The sequence below is a fragment of the Cucurbita pepo genome, chromosome LG05 (genome assembly GCF_002806865.2).
Source record: "Cucurbita pepo subsp. pepo cultivar mu-cu-16 chromosome LG05, ASM280686v2, whole genome shotgun sequence".
NCBI lineage: Eukaryota > Viridiplantae > Streptophyta > Magnoliopsida > Cucurbitales > Cucurbitaceae > Cucurbita > Cucurbita pepo.
Genome location: NC_036642.1, coordinates 727,218 through 745,974, shown reverse-complemented (window position 1 = coordinate 745,974; position 18,757 = coordinate 727,218). Strand labels below are relative to the sequence as shown.

Genomic DNA, 18,757 nt, shown 5'->3' with positions numbered 1-18,757 from the left:
AATCACAAGAATGGGCTTGCGGTTTGAACCCTTCAAGCTCAGCAGCCCATGAATTACTAGACGACAAAAAGTAGTATTGGCCAGAAAAAGATGCAGAGGAAAAGTTGGAAAATGACGCACAATTTGCCCCCTTACTAAAGAAAATAGCTATATGAAAGAGGCCCGGTAAAATAAATATAACCACATTATTTGGTACCCGATTCTTCAATCGACGAAGAGGCGAAAGATCGTACTTTTCCCAGTATTTTGTAAGAATAAACTAATCTCTTTGTGCTTCTATTGAACTTTCTTCTCTTTGATTCTCTAAGCGTAAGTACCTCGATTTGGTCAGCTTCTATTACTCCTTCTGTCATCTTGATTTCCGGCTAGAAGAATACCAGAGTTTTTTATGGCAAATTAACATCTTCTCTTTTTCAGTACTGTATTCGGTTTCTTCTTTACGACATCCCCATCTCATCCCTTTAGCCATTGAGGCTACTGCATCTACGTAGTAGCTTGACTCACGAATTATCGCATACCCATTAGGACGCAGGATTCGATCCATCTCCAAAAGCACATACTTCATCTCACATCTGCCAGGAATTCCAAATGATTAGAAACTCCCTTAATTGGACTACCTTTACAATCATCCATTTAACGAAAAAGATTTCAAAGCACATCAACTTTTATTACCTATGGCCTTCTGCAGTGAAAAGCCCATCAAGATGGAGCAGGTCATAAGTCCGAGGATATGTTGAAAATGCTTCACACCTGCCAAATTAGCCATTGCAAGGTAACCAAAAGTTTCATTCGTGTAAGTCTATGAAGACCAACCAAAAAGTATGAAGGAAAAGAAGTGTTGCTTTGGTTTTACCAGTCATGATAAGTTCCAATAAGGCCACGATCATAGACCACAGGAAGAGTATTAGCAGCGTAGGAAGAAACCACATTCATAACCCACAAGGGATCATCAATAATAGCAGCAGCAAAACCTCCATAAACTGTATTCATATCCATAACATTTCTGATCTTTTCAGTCCCAATTGCAGGAAGCAATTTCTTGTAATGTTTGGCTCGGACCATCCATTTACTATCATCGTGCTTGAAAGTGCCAGAACTGCCACCATAAACATCTGAAACTCGTTCGGGTGAGGTGTGCAAACGATCTGGCCATTTGGGGATAGCCATCAAACTTGTTCTCTTCAGTTTTGGGTCGGGAGAAATGACACAAGTGCGCAATGGACTGTACCATGCTGAATCTGGTTCAAGGCTGTCGTCACACTTAGGAGGGTAAGCATCAGCAGCAATCTTGTCGAAGCAATTAGGATCAGTAGATTTCTGCCAAACGGCAATATCATCTTTTTTGTTGTAAAGGGTAAAGCACATTGAAGTTAGGAGTTCCTGCAATTTTTCATAGTCTGATCTTTGTTCTTCTACAGTTGTATTCCATCCTCTCCAACGGTTTTCATAGTTGACTGGGGGACCAGATAGGACCCAAAGGCCTCCAGGACGAAGGATTCTGTTGATTTCTAGCAAGTAAATCCCACCTGAAAACAGAGTGTGATAATCAGAAATTTGAGAAAAACATAACAATCGAGTTATTCAATTACTCGATTGAATATAGTGGTAAAACATTCTCATAATCTATGTTCAATGTGTTTCTAATGATAGGTAAAACCCAGTTAGGCAATAACTCTTTGTTCTTGTACGAAATTAGGCATGATTCAATTTTTTGAAAAATAGAAATTTACCAAACTCAGTCCATGGGATAAGGCATCTTGAGCAATGAGCCATATCAAAGGAGCTTGATGGGAATGGAAGTCGTTGTGTCGATATGATGCCAAGTATTGCTGGAATTCCACGTTCCAATGCAAATTGGACTTGAGCTTCATGGTTATCTCTTGGTGCAAGAGAAACTGTTAAAATTCCACGGTCTAGTAGATCTCCTCCCCAACTTGCAACCTAGAGAATGTGATTCATCTTAGGGTTCAAAACTTTTTGTGCCTCTCTTTGATAAAATTTAGAATATGATCCTTAGGTGACCATGGAAAATAATCAATTGAAGCTAGAATTTTTTTTTGAAGTAAACAGTTAAAGTTTCCTCTAAATGCAAAGATGATAAGAAACCACAAGATGGAATTGAAAGTAGAACCTACCCCGCAGCCAGTATCAATGGCTGTTCGAATAGTTCCATCCTTCATTTCTGGTATAAGATCTTGCATCAGATCGACGTATGCACTAACACCATTTGGAAACATGGTTCCCCCACCAGGAAAGAGGAACTTTTCACCTTCTTTCCTCAGCCAATTTTGATTAGATTTCTGTTTATTGATCCAATCATATGGTACGTTCCTAAAGTCCAGTTAACATGAAATTAGTTAAACTTAGAAGAGATGGAAGTTCGAAATCTATATAAGGGAGAAGATGTCCTTTGCAAAAAGAACTTCATGAGAAAAAAGAACATATTACCTGTACCAGCACTCATCCTTGCTTTTTGGCCATCTAATTGGTGGTTTATACCCATCTGGTGGTGGAATTAAGCATTCCTTTCTTTCAAACATGGGTGGACAATGTCGTTCCATGAAAGTAAGCCGATAAAAACCATACTTCTTCCATTTCTGCACTCACAAGTGCAAATCAGATTACTGATATTTCTAGATATGAAAATTATGGAAGCGCCAAAAATGTTAAAAAGGGATATACCCTTGGATCTGTGCAAGGAGTGTAATCTTGGTACTCCTTGCTGCATTCCTGAAAGACAACAGGTTTAAGTTGGAGAGGGGACACGACCGTGTCCCTCGATGAGGTGACTAAGTTTTCAATGTCCATGGCTGTATTGACATTGACTCCCTCTTTCTCAGAACAAAAGATTCCACCTAGATAGAATGAGAATCCACATAACACAAACAACAGAATTGTCATAGGGAGGACTCTTGCATTCTTGTCTTGCTTATGTCCTAGCTTCCCATCTTTGTACTTCATGATTCCCTATTAACAACCAACACCCTGCAAAAAATCCAAGGGGCCAGAATATTAGTCACTGTCTATATCATGCATTCATTATTTGTTATCTGAGTTATATTAATGCTTACATCTATTGATTAGCTTTGAAATGTTTAACATATTCTTAAGAACAGAAACTAAACAGAATTTCGACTTCCTTGCTAGAAAATGCACCCAAAAAACTGAAGCCTGAAACAAATCCATTGAATCTACAAACAGCTAAAACACTCAACAGAAAGCAAAAGCTACCCTTACAAGTTACAAAATGAAAATATGGAGAAAACAATAGATCCAGTTAGTTTAATCTTGAAACCATATCTTCAGATAAGGGAACATTAAAGAAAAAAGCTAAGGAAATCAAATTGTAAAATGAAGAACATGAAAGAATGTAAAGTGCAGCTGTAAAATTAACATCCGACAACAACAACCGACAATTTCCACTTTCTTTTGCCCCCCTTGATTGGAATTTTCACACATGGTGTTGGGCCCCCAAACACACAAAGGAAACCCACCCCTTGAATCCAAGTATCAATAAGAGAAATTGAAAACCAAATGAAATTCAATCCTCAGCGTTTTGCCTCCCCCCTTCCCCTTTGATTTGCCAATGTCAAGATGGTGATTTCTTTTTTTTTTTTTTTTTTTTTTTTTTTTTTTTTTTTTTTTNATAAAAGGAACTAGAGCTTCTCAGAACATGAAGCAAATCAGCCAAGTATTTGCTCAAAAAGAACAAAACCCAAAGAAATGGACGAGAGAAAGCATCTGTAATTCCCCCAAGATCAATCAACAATGTTAAAAAAGAGGAAAATACCCAGAAGAGTTAAAAAAACATAGTCAAAATTAAGACACACGGGTAAAAAAAAAAAAAAGATCTAAAAATAGGAAGAATAGAAAAGAACGGTGAAGGAAGCGTCGATGGTCAGATCTGTTGTGGAAGAAAATAGAATAGAAGGGCCATTTTATAGGACACACTAGAGAGCTTCAAAGAGATAAATGTGACAAAACTTAGAGAAAGAACAAGATGAAACGAAGGTTTTAAGAAGAGAATAGACAGAATGCTGTCCAGAGAAAGGGAAACAAGAGAGAGATCTGAGCTTTAACCTGAAACTGAAAGAAAGAGTTCACCTTTTGAGTGTGTTAAGCCTTCACCCAAACCTGGGAGCGAACAGAACAGGCCCAAATCTCTCTCTGGTTTCACTGTCCCCAGAGAAAGAGAGGACTGTACCAGCGAATGAGAGAGAGGAGTGTGTGTGTGTGTGTGTGTTTCTCCCTGTCCATGGAGGTGAAGCTTTAAATAAGTCAGCTCCTTGCCCGTCCCCACTTCCACGTCCCTTCCTTCCTCTCAACGGGGTGTCTGTATCTTCATTCACTTCTTTAAATCTATCTTCCCATTGATTTTCATTGTTATTTAAGCTCTGGCAGTGGAGGTCGAATTAAGGATGTATGGGTACCTACACAAATAATAATAAAATAGTTCTTACAGTAGGATAGATACGCCGTAAAATTTACGGTCCCTCATGCCCATTTTTTAAGAATGTTTATATAGGTAAAACTATAGTATATAGTATGTAGAGATTGATTAATAGCTAATTCATGATGAAATAGCAAAAACTGCAGGCTATAGAGAGACAAAATAACTCTATTTCTTTATCTATTTTATCTATTTACTTTATGTTTTATTTTTCTAAATGCCTATTGTCCATACAGTTTCTTATTTTGTTGGTTGCTAGAATAAAAAAGGAATTGAAGTCAATAGAGTTTTTTTTTTTTTTTTTTTTTTTTTTTTTTTTTTTTTTTTTTTTTTTTTTTTTTTTNNNNCTTTTTTTTTTTTTTTTTTTTTTTTTTTTTTTTTTTTTTTTTAATTCTATAAATTTTTTGATATCTTAGGGTTCATTTAATTGGTTATCTAAAAATATAGATTTTGAACCCATTAAACATTTTAAAATTTGAACTTTTTTATTGATTGAACATATTTGACTTGTTTTCAATCTAATTCTTTTATTATTATTATTATTATTATTATTATTATTATGCCAAAACCCAAGGCTTTTGTCTTATAAGATGAATTGCTGTATTGTAATTTTTGTAGTCAGTAACAATCCATCGTATAAGGGAGAGTTCATATTTCCCATTTCCATAGTTTTTATTATTATTATTATTATTTTTTTTTTTTTTTTTTTTTATACCTGTTCTAGTAGTTAATCTTGTCGTTGTCTGCGTTTAAAAAAATGTGAACCAGTCTTTAAAGATTTTTTGTCGTTCCTTTGTACTTTTGTACACTTATGTATCTCTTTTTTCAGAAGAAAATGAGAAACGGAACAAAATCGAATAAACGGAAAAAAATATTGTTTCAATTTTAAAATAAATTGCACTCTTTTTGACAAAAAAAAAAAAAAAATAATAAAAAAAAAAAACTTTAAATTATTATTAAGTGCACCACACCTCTTTTTTCTTTTTCTTTTTTTCTTTTTTCTTTTTTTTTTTTCATTTTGACATGCTTATTTGAATATTTAGGGTAGCTTTTATTTTCATCTATAAATTTGGAGACAACATTACTAGTGACAATGAAGCCTGTCCAAACCTTTATTCCTCCTCAATAAGTCTTTCCAATCTTAATTTTCTAAACAAATAGAAAATAATTATACTAATGGTAAATATTTTAGGAGTTTAAATTAAAATTTTAAAAAGAATCTCAACTTAAATTAAATTACTAAAATGCCCATTATATATATATAAGTAATTTTAAAAAAAATCCAAATAAAATATGTGATTTATTAGTGTCTCAGAATTTGTAGCCTCTATTTATTAATTTATTACATTCTAATGTGTAAAGTACACAACTGCAACGCACTCTGACACATTTTTTTTTCTTTTTTTATCTTTTAATTAATTTGTTAACAGAAACTGTCTGGTGGCAATTAAAAAAATTGTAGATAGTTCTTTTAAAAAATTCGCATGAAAATCTTATATTTGTGACATTCATAGAATATTATAACCTAGTTGTCAGGTAATGATTACGTGATGGAATAAAATAATGAGCCATAATTATGTATTACGGGGTACGAGGTATAACTATGATTTCACATAAAGTTGTTTTTATACATAATTGTAATGTAATGCACGTATTTCTTAGGGGTACTTTAGGGTTTTCACATCTGTATATTTTAATGTATTTGAATTTTGACTTTACATATTAAAAATTGTTATTGAAACCATGATTAAATTTTGAGGATTCTATTTGTAAGTAGTTTTTATATTTTCAAAAGAATTTATTGAGTTAGTTATTTTACCTAACAAAATCTCTATTTTGTTTTTATCATAAATAAAATTCTTTTAAATATAAATTATAAATGGTCCACCAACATTGACGTATTTTCATCAGGGCGACTGATGAGATTAGGAACCACGATTATATGACCAATTATATATTATATTTATAAGTTTTTCAAAAAAAAAATTTTTAGTAAAACTTTTAACAAATGAATTACGAAAATTCAAATTTTGTAAAGATGAATAAGCGGGCTTATAGAAGAAAGACGCTATAAATATTCCGAAATAAGCTATACTGACAGAAAAAGTTGCATTTTTCANGCGGAAATTGATAATCAATTAAATTATATAATTTTAAATATTTTGTATTTAATGCACTTAATTTAAAATATCATTCAACATAAAACTATGAACTAAGCCAGAGTTTATAAAGGGAAGTAAATTAAATTTTTATGCAGTGGGAATATAATATCTAAAGTTTTAAGAGTTAAAATAAGTGAGAAAAGTTGAAATATCACAATATAATTTAAATATCAGTCAAATTTTTGTAATATCTTACAATAATATTCGAGATAAAATCAATAATATTATAGATAAAATTAAAAGTTTATATTCATCGAGAAATTTTTTGAGTTGGTTAGATTGGAGAAGTTGAGTTGGATTGGTTCAATTTGAATTACATAGGGTTGAATAGTCAACTTATTCAATTTTTTTTTTTAATTATTTAAAATTTTATATTTGTCCACCAAATAGATCATATTAATAATTAAAAATTCACAAAATTTAAATAAAAAAAAAAAAAATAAGCAAAATAATAAGAAAAAATAAATAAATAAAAAAGCCTTCCATGTGGAGGATGCTAAAATGTTGATTTAATCAAAGTTTCGTCGGTGACATTGACTGCAGCATTAATTTTTAATTAATGTTCTTTTATCCAACATTTTCTTCTTCCCATGTTTTATTATTATTATTTTCCCCTCCCTCAATGAAATCCTCTCTGCAATTATTTTTCTTTTTTTTTTTTCTTTTTTTCCTCTCGCCGACACTGAAAAATGCAATTAAATATATTTTTTTTTACCTAATTTACACATAATTTTCTTCAGAATAACCTCTTTAATTTTAAATTTTAAATATTTTATTACATCCCATAAATTTCTCATAATTTACAATAACTTTTTAAAATCCTTTTATTTGTAATATTCTTTAAATAAAAATAAAAAAGAAAAAAAAAATTGACAAATTTCAACGGTCAAAACCGACGTGGATAAATGCAGTGGTTAGACCCTCACATGTTTTTGTTCACACCATGAAACCGGCAAACCGCCGTCTAACATTCACTAAATCTTTTATTTCTCTTTTTAATTAAAATTTGGTAAAAATATATTTCTCACTCTCCAAGAGAGCGCGTGGGATGGAAGAAGCTTCCCAGCCACGTCCCTTTTTCTATATATATATATATATATATATATATATAATTTAATTATTTTCTTCCCGCTCCCAAACACGTGGCTTGCACGCATACCCATGAAACGACGTCGTACCGCCTCGAAGCATGTTTCAAAAAATACCTACACGTGTATATATATATTATTTATATAATAATAAAAAATAAATCCGTTTAAATGTTTTCTATTTACTTGGTAATTAATTTTTATATTCTAATTTGGTTATTATGTGTATTAGGATTTGGATTTTAATTTAAAAAAATACTTTAGAATTTTTTAATGGAACTAAAATTTTTAATTTAATATTACAAAATTCATTAAATGATGTTTTACATGGTTTTAAGATAATAAAGTGATCTTAATTTAATTTAATATAACAAAATTCATTAAAATTTAATTTAATATAACAAAATTCGTTAAATGATATTTTACCATAGCACGATTTTAAGGTAATGAAATGATCTTAATTTAATTTAATATTATAAAATTCATTAAATGATGTCTTACCATAGCACGGTTTTAAGATAATTAAAATTTTAATTTAATATTACAAAATTCATTAAAATGCATCAATCCAAAAAAAATTTAAAAATTATTTATCAAATTTTCTAAGGTAAAAAATATTTATAAAACTTTTTAAAATTGATATATTATTTAAAGAAAAATTAAAGATTTTTAATCCAAAAATTAACAATTTTTGAAGTTAAAAAAATGGATAAATAGTATTAAAACAAAACGCGCGAATAGTTTCTATAATTGAGAAAGTTAGCAACAAGAGAGAGAAATCGAAGGAAGAGGAAGAGGGAAGAGGGAAGAGGGAACTATAAATTGGAGTCGACTACAAAGCTGGAGTTTCGCTGTGGCGGCGTGGGGTCCTCTCTACTTTCAAATTCTCCAAAATTCCCAATTCTCCCTCTCCAATTTCCTCCGTGTTCCACCGCTCGCTCCAGGTTTCGTTCTTCACGTCTCTAATTTCCTCAATTTTTTGTTCCTGTTCTTTGATTTTGGTTTCATTTTCTGCGTTTCGTTCGATATAGGAACATTCTATGCTGCCTTTCTTCCTATTTCTCCTTCCCATTGACAGGTATGTCTTTTCTGGAACTGAAATGGAGTGATAGTTCGTTCTCATTGTAACGATGTGTGATCTCTTTCTTGTTTCGGAATTGAGAAATTAAGAATATGTTCTCTACCTCCATTGAGTGCGTAGTTTGTATGTAGGCTTAGATTCGTACATTTCTCGTCTCTCAGTGGTAAATTTGTTGAGAAGTATCGAAGATAAATGAAAGATGATGGAGAATTGTACTAGGGAATGTTTGCCTTTAACTTGCTTATATGGATGCATTTAAAGAAAGTTGTCTAACGATTGATGATTTCAGTTACTCCTTTCGCAGCCTTTAGCTCTGTGGCGTATGCTCGCGGGTAAATTATATTAAACCAAAATGTCCCTCCTCAGTAGATTCTTTTACAGAAGACCCCCAGATGGGTTGCTCGAATTTGTTGAGCGAGTATATAGTAAGTGAAACCTTTATTGCAATTCTCAATTTGTGACTTCATTTCATTTTCTTTTTCTGTGGGATATTTCTCATTACGAAATTGGCTTAATATGTTCTCGTTCGGTTGTCAATTCCATGAATCCGTGCAGTTTTCGATTCGTGCTTTTCCACTGATGTATTGCCCGATGGTATGTATCAAATATATCTGCATGAAATCATAAACGAATTACATGAAGAATTCCCAGACTCCTCCTTCCTTGCATTTAATTTTCGTGAAGGAGAGAAAATGAGCCAATTTGCAGAAATGTTGTGCGAATATGATGTCACTGTGATGGATTATCCTCGACAATATGAAGGGTGCCCTCTTCTTCCATTGTCTTTAATACAGCACTTCCTACGTGTTTGTGAAAGTTGGCTTCTGCTTGGTAATCAACAAAATATCATTCTTCTCCACTGTGAGAGGGGAGGTTGGCCACTCTTAGCATACCTTTTAGCTAGCTTTTTGATTTATAGAAAATTGCACAGTGGTGAGAGGAAAACTCTTGAAATTGTACATCGAGAAGCTCCCAAGGGGTTTTTGCAGCTCTTGTCACCATTAAATCCATTTCCATCTCAGCTCCGCTACTTGCAATATGTTGCAAGGAGAAATATAGTCTCTGAGTGGCCACCACCTGAGCGAGCACTCTCTTTAGATTGTGTAATTCTTCATGGTGTTCCGGGTTTTGATTCTCAGAATGGCTGCAGACCAGTTATTCGTATCTTTGGGAGAAATCTTTTCAGTAAGGGTGGGCTTTCCACCCAAATGATTTTTTCCATGCCCAAGAAAAATAGGGTCCTCCGTCACTACCGCCAGGTTAAAGCTTGATAGACTGAACTTCTACATTTATTTTGTAGACCACGACTTCATATTTTTAGATGTGTTAACTATGCTTAGATGGAAGTTTTGATTGCAGGTAGACTCTGATGTGATTAAAATAGATGTGCAGTGTTTGGTTCAAGGAGATGTAGTGTTGGAGTGTTCACATTTGGAATCAGAACCAGAAAGGGAAGTTATGATGTTTCGTATAATGTTCAACACAGCATTTATTCGATCAAACATACTGATACTAACTTCTGAAAATCTGGACATTCTTTGGGATTCAAAGGAACGCTATCCAAAAGGCTTTCGAGCTGAGGTTGTATTTTAAGTCATTTGGAGAATCTCATTAATCGATTTCTTGCTTTTTACTATTTATTACCATAAGAGATAAACATCTTAATAACTCTGATTTAAAGATGTCTTTTTTTTATCTGTAGCTGTCCATCTAATTAGTTACTTTTTAAATTAGATTTTGTTTGGGGAGATAGAATGCATCTCCCCTCCAAGGGCTCCAACCACAATTTTGAATGGCGAAGAGAAAGGTGGATTACCAATTGAAGCTTTTTCCAGGGTTCAAGAACTTTTTAGTGGTGTGGATTGGATGGATACCAATGATGATGTTGCCTTGTGGCTACTGAAAAATCTTTCTGCCTTGAGTGACGTGAAAGAATTGTCAGGATGGCAAACTAAAGCAAGTTCATATTCCTCACCCGTGGATTCTGAAGAGGAAAATAATACGTCTAGCACTGCTGACAGTTCAGATGAAGTATTCGATAGTATGACAAAGTCCTTAGTTGATTTAGCTTCTACCAATTTTACAATTCCAGCTGTGGTACGTTCTTCTGAATTATTGTCTGGCAAGATCGGTGCTACTGAAGTGAATGTTTCACCAGAATCTCCTCAAACTTTTGATGAATGTCAGGATGAAGTCTTTTTAAATAAAGAATCTCTACCGTCTTCATCACCTCCATTATCTTCTCATAGCTCCTCACCCCCTCCTATAAGTTCTTTAATGCCAGCACAACTGTTGCCTCCTAATGTACCATCTACCGATGTTAGTGGGGAACTTGTCTCGAACAAGATGACACCCACTGTTAAAGTGATTCCTCCTCCGCCACCGCCACCCCCACCACAACCTTTTTCTTCATCTCATGATAAACCTCATGTAGAAACTTCCATGAGTTCTGACTCAACGTCCATAACAGTGCATGGGATACCCTCTCCTTCGCTTTCACTTGTTCATAAATCCTCTAGTGCTCCTCCACCCCCACCTCCACCTCCACCTCCCCTCCCAAAAACAACTGGTGTTCCACTGCCACCTCCTTCTTTTGTTGAAAAATCTTCTAGTGCTCCTCCACCTCCCCCCCCACCTCCAGTTCCGAATTCTTTTGGTGCTCCCCCGCCTCCACCTCCACCTCCACATCCACCTCTAATTCCAAAATGTTCTAGTGCTCCTCCACCTCCTCCTCCGCCTCCAATTTTGAAATGTTCTAGTGCTCCTCCACCTCCACCTCCACCACCTATTCCAAAGTCTTCTAGTGCTCCTCCACCCCCACCTCCTCTTCCACAATCAAATCGTGGCATGACACCAGTTCCACCTCCTCCACCACCAAAACCTCCTGGTGTGGAGCTACCAAGTCAGGGTACTAAACCAACTAGGCCTCCTCCGCCTCCTCCACCAACAAAGGCGTTTAGTTCTAATCCTCCGACAAGTCGTGGTGCTACACCAATGCCACCCCCTCTGCCCGGATCAACACGGTCAAATGTACCACCCCCTCCTGATGGAAGGGGGAAATCTTCTCCAGGATCAACAACTCAAGGAAGTGGTCGAGTTGCTACAGGAGTTGTAAATGCTCCAAAGAAAACCACTTTGAAACCATTGCACTGGGTAAAAGTTACTCGAGCAATGCAAGGGAGTTTATGGGCTGACTCACAAAAGCAGGAGAATCAATCAAGGTACACACCAAGCATGAACTTTTTGAGTTTGCTACCGATTGGATGTTCCACATTGGTATTTTAGATTGTAGAGCATGTACTTTATTCAATATCCAAAGTTTTCTTAATTTGATCCCTGCAAATAATAATAATAATAATTATTATTATTAATTAATTAATAAATAAAGGTTTGTTTTTATGCTTTGATCCATTAATTTACTAAAAGAAAAAAAAAAGCTTTGTTGTGGACTTCTATTTTGAACTTATTTGAGGTTCTCTATTGTGTATTTGTCCCTTATTTTCTATTTTTACTCATATCATCTTGGCTGTCCTACTATTGTTGAGTTGCAAGGGTTTTCCTATTATTCTCATTCCAAGTGATGGTCTTACAGGTCCCCAGAAATAGACATCTCTGAACTTGAAAGTCTATTCTCAGCAGCCTCTGCATCTGATGGAAGTGGCAGCAAAAGTGGAGGACGACGTGCTTCCAACATCAACAAACCTGAAAAAGTGCAACTGGTTAGTCATTTTTCATTCGTTCTTATTCATCCTTAGCGTCATTCTTTTATGTTTCATATTTCCTTCTCATGATTTTGGTTGATGGAGTTCAAGGAAGGGAGGTGGTTTGCAAGGAGCATTTGGTCATTTTCTTGTTTATATTTGGCTTTTTTTTTGGGTCAAATTTGTGATGTGGTTCTGTTTCATTTTGTCAGATTGACTTGCGGAGAGCATATAACTGTGAAATCATGCTCTCAAAAATAAAGATTCCCTTACCGGATATGATAGTAAGTGAATATTCTTAACATTATGTTTCATTTGCTATTTCAATTGATGGGTTGAACATAAATTAGCTTCTTGGGTTTTGCCTCTTCTATTGAGAGAGAGAGAGAGAGAGAGGGGGGGGGGGGGNNCTGTAGGGAGAAACAGATTTTGGGGGTATTCTTTTATCTTATCAATGAAAAATGCCACCTTTTTCATAATACATAAATCGGCCCCCAGGTTTAATCTGTAGGGTTGATCGAAATACCTATCTTGTTTGTTTTTTTCTCCTTTTTTGTTTTTTGTTTTTTTTTTGGTTAGAATGATGGTCTCCGCTCTAAGGCTGTGATTTATATGCCTCATCTAGTTTTCTTTTTGCAGAATTCAGTTCTTGCATTAGATTCTTCTGCTCTTGATATTGACCAGGTTGAGAATCTCATCAAGTTCTGTCCTACGAGGGAAGAAATGGAAACGTTGAAGGTACGACGTCCTGGCATCCTCTTTCATTGTACATATTGGTACATTTTTTCATTTCAGAACTTTGGGTACTCTATCACATATTGTACAGCGGGGTTGAAGTTCAATGTTGAATTTAGTGAACCTTAGCTGTTTTGATATTTGTACGTAACAAGCTTTTTTGATGAGTTATTCTAAGAACAATCCATCAAATGTGTGAAGGTTACTTCTTTCAAAGAAGTTTCCTTTCCCCTGTTAGGTCTTGCAGTTACAACTAGTTACGAGTTTATTCATATATGTGAAGTTTCGGATAGGATTTGCAATATCAATTAAAATGGCTTACTGGTCAATAGTGGGATATGGTTTATAATTTTAATTAAGAAGAGCTTTTCATTTAGCTGTTAGGGCAAAGGAGCAACTATTTTGTTTTTATCTTTTATTTCCCGGGAACCTTAGGCCTATTATTAGGAAGGTTTTGCCTGGTATATGTTTAGGAAATGCTTTTCTTATTTAATGCAAGTAATGTATTGCATATATGAAGCAGTGTATCTATGATTTTTATTTTTCAAAGAGCATGATTTTCTTTCCATATTTTCATCATGTACTAATAGTAGGGGTTAGAATCATTTTGTCGTTGTCTTAGGTATCTAGATAGCTTACATGCAATTCTGCTTGTCTTTCAAGAGAACTGTTTGATTTTACAACATTTGGTGTCCAAAAGCTCGTTGGATTTTTTACATCTTTAAGTAGAATGTAGATAGCCACCGTAACTTAAATTCACAAGATCAAAGCATTTGGGTTTACCAACTGTTAATTTGATCATTATGCAAAATAAATAAATAAAATTCTTGCGTCATGTCTGATGGACAATATTGGTTGCAAGTAAAGAGGTGTGGTAAAGTCAGTTTTGGTATTGTGGTTTCTGATCTATATTAAGTAAATATGTCGTAGTATGCTGAGTTCCAGTTTGGTCTAATAGATATTAAAAGCCATGTGCACTTTTAATTTGTTTCATTTTTCCTGCCAAACATGGGCATATTACAGAATTATACAGGTGAGAAAGCAATGCTTGGAAAGTGTGAGCAGGTACTTTAATTGCTTCTATCTCCTTAGCATGCATGAGGCCCAATGAAATTTCTGAAACACATGCTATTTCATTCTTTTCAGTTTTTTCTTGAGTTAATGAAGGTCCCACGAATAGAGCCCAAGTTACGAGTATTTGCTTTCAAAATTACCTTTTCAAGCCAGGTATGATTATCAAATTGTTTCACACAAGCTTGTATGCTATTTGCCTGTAGTAAACAGTTTTAGCTCTTATTTTGGTCAGGTGAAGGATTTGAGATATAATTTGAATACAATAAATGATGCTACAAGAGAGGTACCCTTTTACTTATTGATGGTTTCTAAGCAATCGTATTAATTATATCCGAGTCCATATTAATTTTGCAATTTAAGACAACAGGTCAAAGGATCTGAAAAATTGCGTCAAGTAATGCAAACAATTCTTACATTGGGCAATGCGTTAAACCAGGGTACTGCTCGAGGTAGACATCTCATCCGTTGCCATTTTAGTCTATATAGTTTTGTTAAAATGATTGAAGATGTAATAGACGAGCTTGAAGGACTAACACAAGATTTATCTGCCTTTAAAGATTCTTTATTCTTTTATTTCTTTTCAACTGGTCATCATATATATTGATCTGTTTAGTCCAAGCTTTACAGCGTGTATCCAATTTGCGAAGTGAAGAGGAATCAGGCTTTAGGGCTTTGCTTGCTGGTCTAATGCATTTGCTTTTAAGAAATTATCTTTGTGTTTACTTTGCAGGCTCTGCTATAGGTTTTAAGTTGGACAGCCTTCTTAAATTGTCTGACACTCGGGCAAGAAACAACAAAATGACTTTGATGCATTATTTATGTAAGGTATGAATCTAGATAGATTTTGTCTGTGCTTCCACTATGATATAATGATAATCTTTATTTATTTTACCAAAATTCTAATCTATAACAAATGATTTCAGATGAGTATCTTTTTACTTATTTGGTAGATAACAGGGTCATGTTTGCAATTGTATATAGCGTGTCCACATCTCTAAAAAATCGTTGTTACAGGTCTTCTATTTGTTGGGAGGGGAACTCTTCAAATTTCTTTCCTTCTTTTGGGGTATTTTAGTTTTGAAGTCAATATTAAAATTTGAAGGTTAAGAACTTTGCACATCTGGCAAATAGTTCATTCCTCTGAGATTTGCAGCAACGAATCGTGTGATAACATAATTTACCCATATAACTCTATTTATTTCTTCAATTACATCAACCTCATTTGTGCTACAAGTATTATTTTTCCACCACATGGATATATGATGTGATGCTTTTAGTACCTCTGAGATATGTTAGGATCGGCTTTGACCCCTTCCAATTCTTTGTTCAAGTTCAACCTCTTAATGCATTTTTGGTGTTTTTCAATTCCCCTGTTTGTATTTGGATCAGTTTGCTTACCACCCCCCACCCCCCCCAAAAAAAAAAGCTCCTTGCAGAGAAAATGCCAGAGTTACTTGATTTTGACAAGAACCTTGTTCATTTAGAAGCTGCCTCTAAGGTATGTTATTGTGCTGTAATTTTCTAGCCCTGGAAATATGAAGAATCTATGGATAAGATTTCCATTCGGTTGCTCCTCTTATCAAATGTAATTGAATTTTGTAAAACTAGATTCAATTGAAAGCATTGGCTGAAGAAATGCAAGCTGTGAGTAAAGGTCTTGAAAAGGTGGAGCAAGAGCTAACTGCTTCTGAAAATGACGGTGCTATCTCTATTGGTTTCCAGAAGGTGTGTGAAATTTAACATTCATCTGGTTCCTGCTAGGAATCTGGTTACTTTCTGTCAACACATATCTTCATGAGTCTAATAAACTTGAAATCATTCATCTGCAGACGTTTATATCGATCTTGAAATCGTTAGCCCTTTAAGAACCTTGTCCTCCAACTATTTTTCCATCAACACCTATCTTCTCATTAGACAGTAGTTAAATCTGCTTTAGATCCTGAACATTGACATAAATTATAATTTCTTCTGTATCAGCGTGTATATCTTTTTATCCTGAACTTAGTGGTGGTTGTAGGAATTAGGGACTGCTAGGTATTTTCCTCAATTTAACATTCTTTTCATATTAGTTTAATGATCTTTCTTTTGTTATAAATAGCTTGTGTTTTTGACAAGTTACCCCTTTCAGGTTCTGAAGAATTTTCTTGATACTGCTGAAGCTGAAGTAAGGACACTCATCTCCTTATATTCTGTAGTGGTGAGCCATTTTCAATAAAATTTTCACTCCAGAAAGTGTTCTGCTCCCTCCTCTAAAGGCTATCTTTTGTTATGCAGGGGAGAAACGCTGATTCATTATCCCAGTACTTTGGCGAGGATCCAGCTCGGTGCCCCTTTGAGCAAGGTCTTGTGAATTTTATATTTCAGATGCACAATCTTTAAGCAAGGGGTAAAATGAGAAAAAGATTTCACATGGAAATTCCAAGTTGATGTGTGAGATAAAAATGAACTTCACGTGGAAATTCAAGAGATTCATACTAGAAACCTAGCCTGGTAGGGGTAAAATCGGTTCAATTCATCTTGATTTGAGGCAAATCATCTCCTATTCTACTATATCAATTGGAATAGAAGTGCAAACTAGCCAAAAGTAATTGTGACTTAAAATCATCAATTACACCACTCGACCAAGATTCACAGTATCCAACCAAAACAAGCCTCGTAAGTGGTGGGGCAGGTCATTAACTACAAGGCCTACATACATGTGCGTGATAATAAAATATAATTAATGGTGGGGGGAATGGCCTAACAGTAAAAGTTGTAATAGTAGTTAATGAGTTCTTAAACTTTTCTTTAATGTCCTTGAAAATTGCCTACTATTTGAAAATAGAACGTCTCTACTGGATTGAAAGATGAGTGTTCAATCAGACTGTTATCTTGATTCCTGTTAAAGTAGTTACATAGGTGCCCAAATGGCCATCCTGGAGTGGCCTGCCAACTATTAGTAATCAACGTGGTATGTTTGAACATGTATTGGTCACAAGCGAAAAATAGTCGTAAAAATGTTTGACGTGAGGACGACAGTGAATTTAAGTTGCCAATTGCCTTTCTTATGTGCAAAATCAGTCCAAGGTAAGAGGAGGAGGATATTGAGATGGATGGACAATAAGTTCCTGTTCTCAATAATTATTATTGGCGACTTGAATTGTGGCCTTTTGAACGTGGGAAAGCAGCTCCCTTAATAGTTCCTGGATTAAGATTGTCTTAATGTTTCCTACATTTTGGAAAATTTGTGTTGAACATATGCTAATGAATTTGTTGGTCTTTTCTTTGCAGTGACTCAAATTTTGATAGTTTTTGTTAAGATGTTCAAGAAGTCGCGCGAAGAAAATGTAAGGCAGGCTGATGCTGAAAAGAAAAAAATAGAGAAGGAAGCCATGAAAGAAAGAAGTTTTGTAAAAGCAAAGTGAGACCATCCTATGTTTTTGGTAGAAGGTAGTGCCAGATCAGCCTCATTGGTTAATTAAGTCGAACGCCTGACGATGTGCAAATGTAAATATCAGATGTGTGAATCTCTGACTTCCATCGAAGGTAAGCTTAATGTCCCGAAAAAAATGGCACGACGCGAACTTAGATTCTATCTGTTTTATGATCTTTACAGCTGAACATATGACGATTTTGTTTGTTTCCAGGTTGGCTCTTCGCCTTCCTGCATTACCATTTCTTTCATTGATATTGTTTTGTAAATATAGCGTGATCCGACTTGGGGAGTGGTTGCAGTTTGCCAATCCGAACTCGGGGAGTGGTTGCAGTTTGCCAATCCGAACTCGACACTGTCATTACGGTAACAGAACTCCTCAAAGAAAAACATGTAGATCTTTGTACAGGTAAATATCATGGATAAATTCCTCTCGCTTTCGATATTATTGGATTACAGGTTGGTAGTTCAGTTTGACCCATGGTGCGTTTTGCTGCACATTCATTGTAAAGAAATTGGTGCAAAGTTTTCTTGTCAAGGACAACACTTCCATCTTAAACATCAACAATTCAGTATGAAGACACAATATTCCACAGAAGTGCGTGTCAATGACTCCCCTCAAGGTAACAGAAAGAGAGAAAAACAACCTTTTTTACCTTTAGAAAAAAAAGCAACCATTGTGACCTTGAGAGAGAGAAAATAATAATATGATAAACATAAATAAATAAACTCCCTTTTGTCAACTTGAATTTATTAGATAGTCTCATTCAAGGCTTTGTCTGGCTGTCTTTCAAATTCAAATATGTAATAGATTTCATGTTTTTTTCTTCTCCCTTGAGATAATCTTAAAATGTTGGTAAAATGAACAAATATGCATTTTCAAGCCAATGCCGCCTGTTAAAACAGCTTTTGAATCTAACTATTTATAGTAGTATATTAATTCCTCCACAGAATTAATATACTTCGTGTAAGCATATATATCAGAAAGATGAGAAAACACTACGTTAAATGCAATGTAACCATACGAAATACAAAAATGATGCCCCAACAATTA

General features: G+C 34.6%; 2 protein-coding genes across 13 annotated transcripts; one reads left to right on the top strand and one right to left on the bottom strand.

Annotated features, from left to right (window-relative positions):
* Positions 1–4,345, bottom strand: LOC111794806 (probable methyltransferase PMT21). Of its 5 annotated transcripts, none has more exons than XM_023676955.1 (8): positions 4,081–4,343; positions 2,683–2,985; positions 2,449–2,597; positions 2,136–2,331; positions 1,731–1,941; positions 854–1,526; positions 673–750; positions 1–572 (listed from the first exon to the last, which is right to left on the bottom strand). In XM_023676955.1, the coding sequence occupies exons 2-8, from the start codon at positions 2,959–2,961 to the stop codon at positions 350–352; spliced, it is 1,809 nt and encodes a 602-aa protein (XP_023532723.1). In that variant the 5' UTR covers positions 2,962–2,985; positions 4,081–4,343; the 3' UTR covers positions 1–349. The 5 variants fall into 5 exon arrangements, with proteins under 5 accessions (XP_023532723.1, XP_023532722.1, XP_023532725.1 ...); XM_023676954.1 differs by having other exon boundaries at positions 4,105–4,343; XM_023676957.1 differs by lacking the exon at positions 4,081–4,343 and adding an exon at positions 3,415–3,586.
* A 4,134-nt stretch (positions 4,346–8,479) lies between these two features.
* On the top strand, positions 8,480–18,479 carry LOC111794804 (formin-like protein 14). Of its 8 annotated transcripts, XM_023676947.1 has the most exons (21): positions 8,480–8,644; positions 8,732–8,778; positions 9,086–9,206; positions 9,337–10,040; positions 10,141–10,362; positions 10,516–12,002; positions 12,374–12,500; positions 12,695–12,766; positions 13,122–13,220; positions 14,241–14,282; positions 14,364–14,444; positions 14,524–14,574; positions 14,659–14,740; positions 15,022–15,116; positions 15,718–15,789; positions 15,900–16,016; positions 16,420–16,488; positions 16,566–16,632; positions 17,562–17,816; positions 17,978–18,069; positions 18,163–18,479. In XM_023676947.1, the coding sequence occupies exons 3-19, from the start codon at positions 9,134–9,136 to the stop codon at positions 17,693–17,695; spliced, it is 3,594 nt and encodes a 1,197-aa protein (XP_023532715.1). In that variant the 5' UTR covers positions 8,480–8,644; positions 8,732–8,778; positions 9,086–9,133; the 3' UTR covers positions 17,696–17,816; positions 17,978–18,069; positions 18,163–18,479. The 8 variants fall into 8 exon arrangements, with proteins under 8 accessions (XP_023532715.1, XP_023532713.1, XP_023532714.1 ...); XM_023676945.1 differs by having other exon boundaries at positions 17,978–18,479; XM_023676946.1 differs by having other exon boundaries at positions 17,918–18,479.
* The last annotated feature ends 278 nt before the right edge of the window (positions 18,480–18,757 follow it).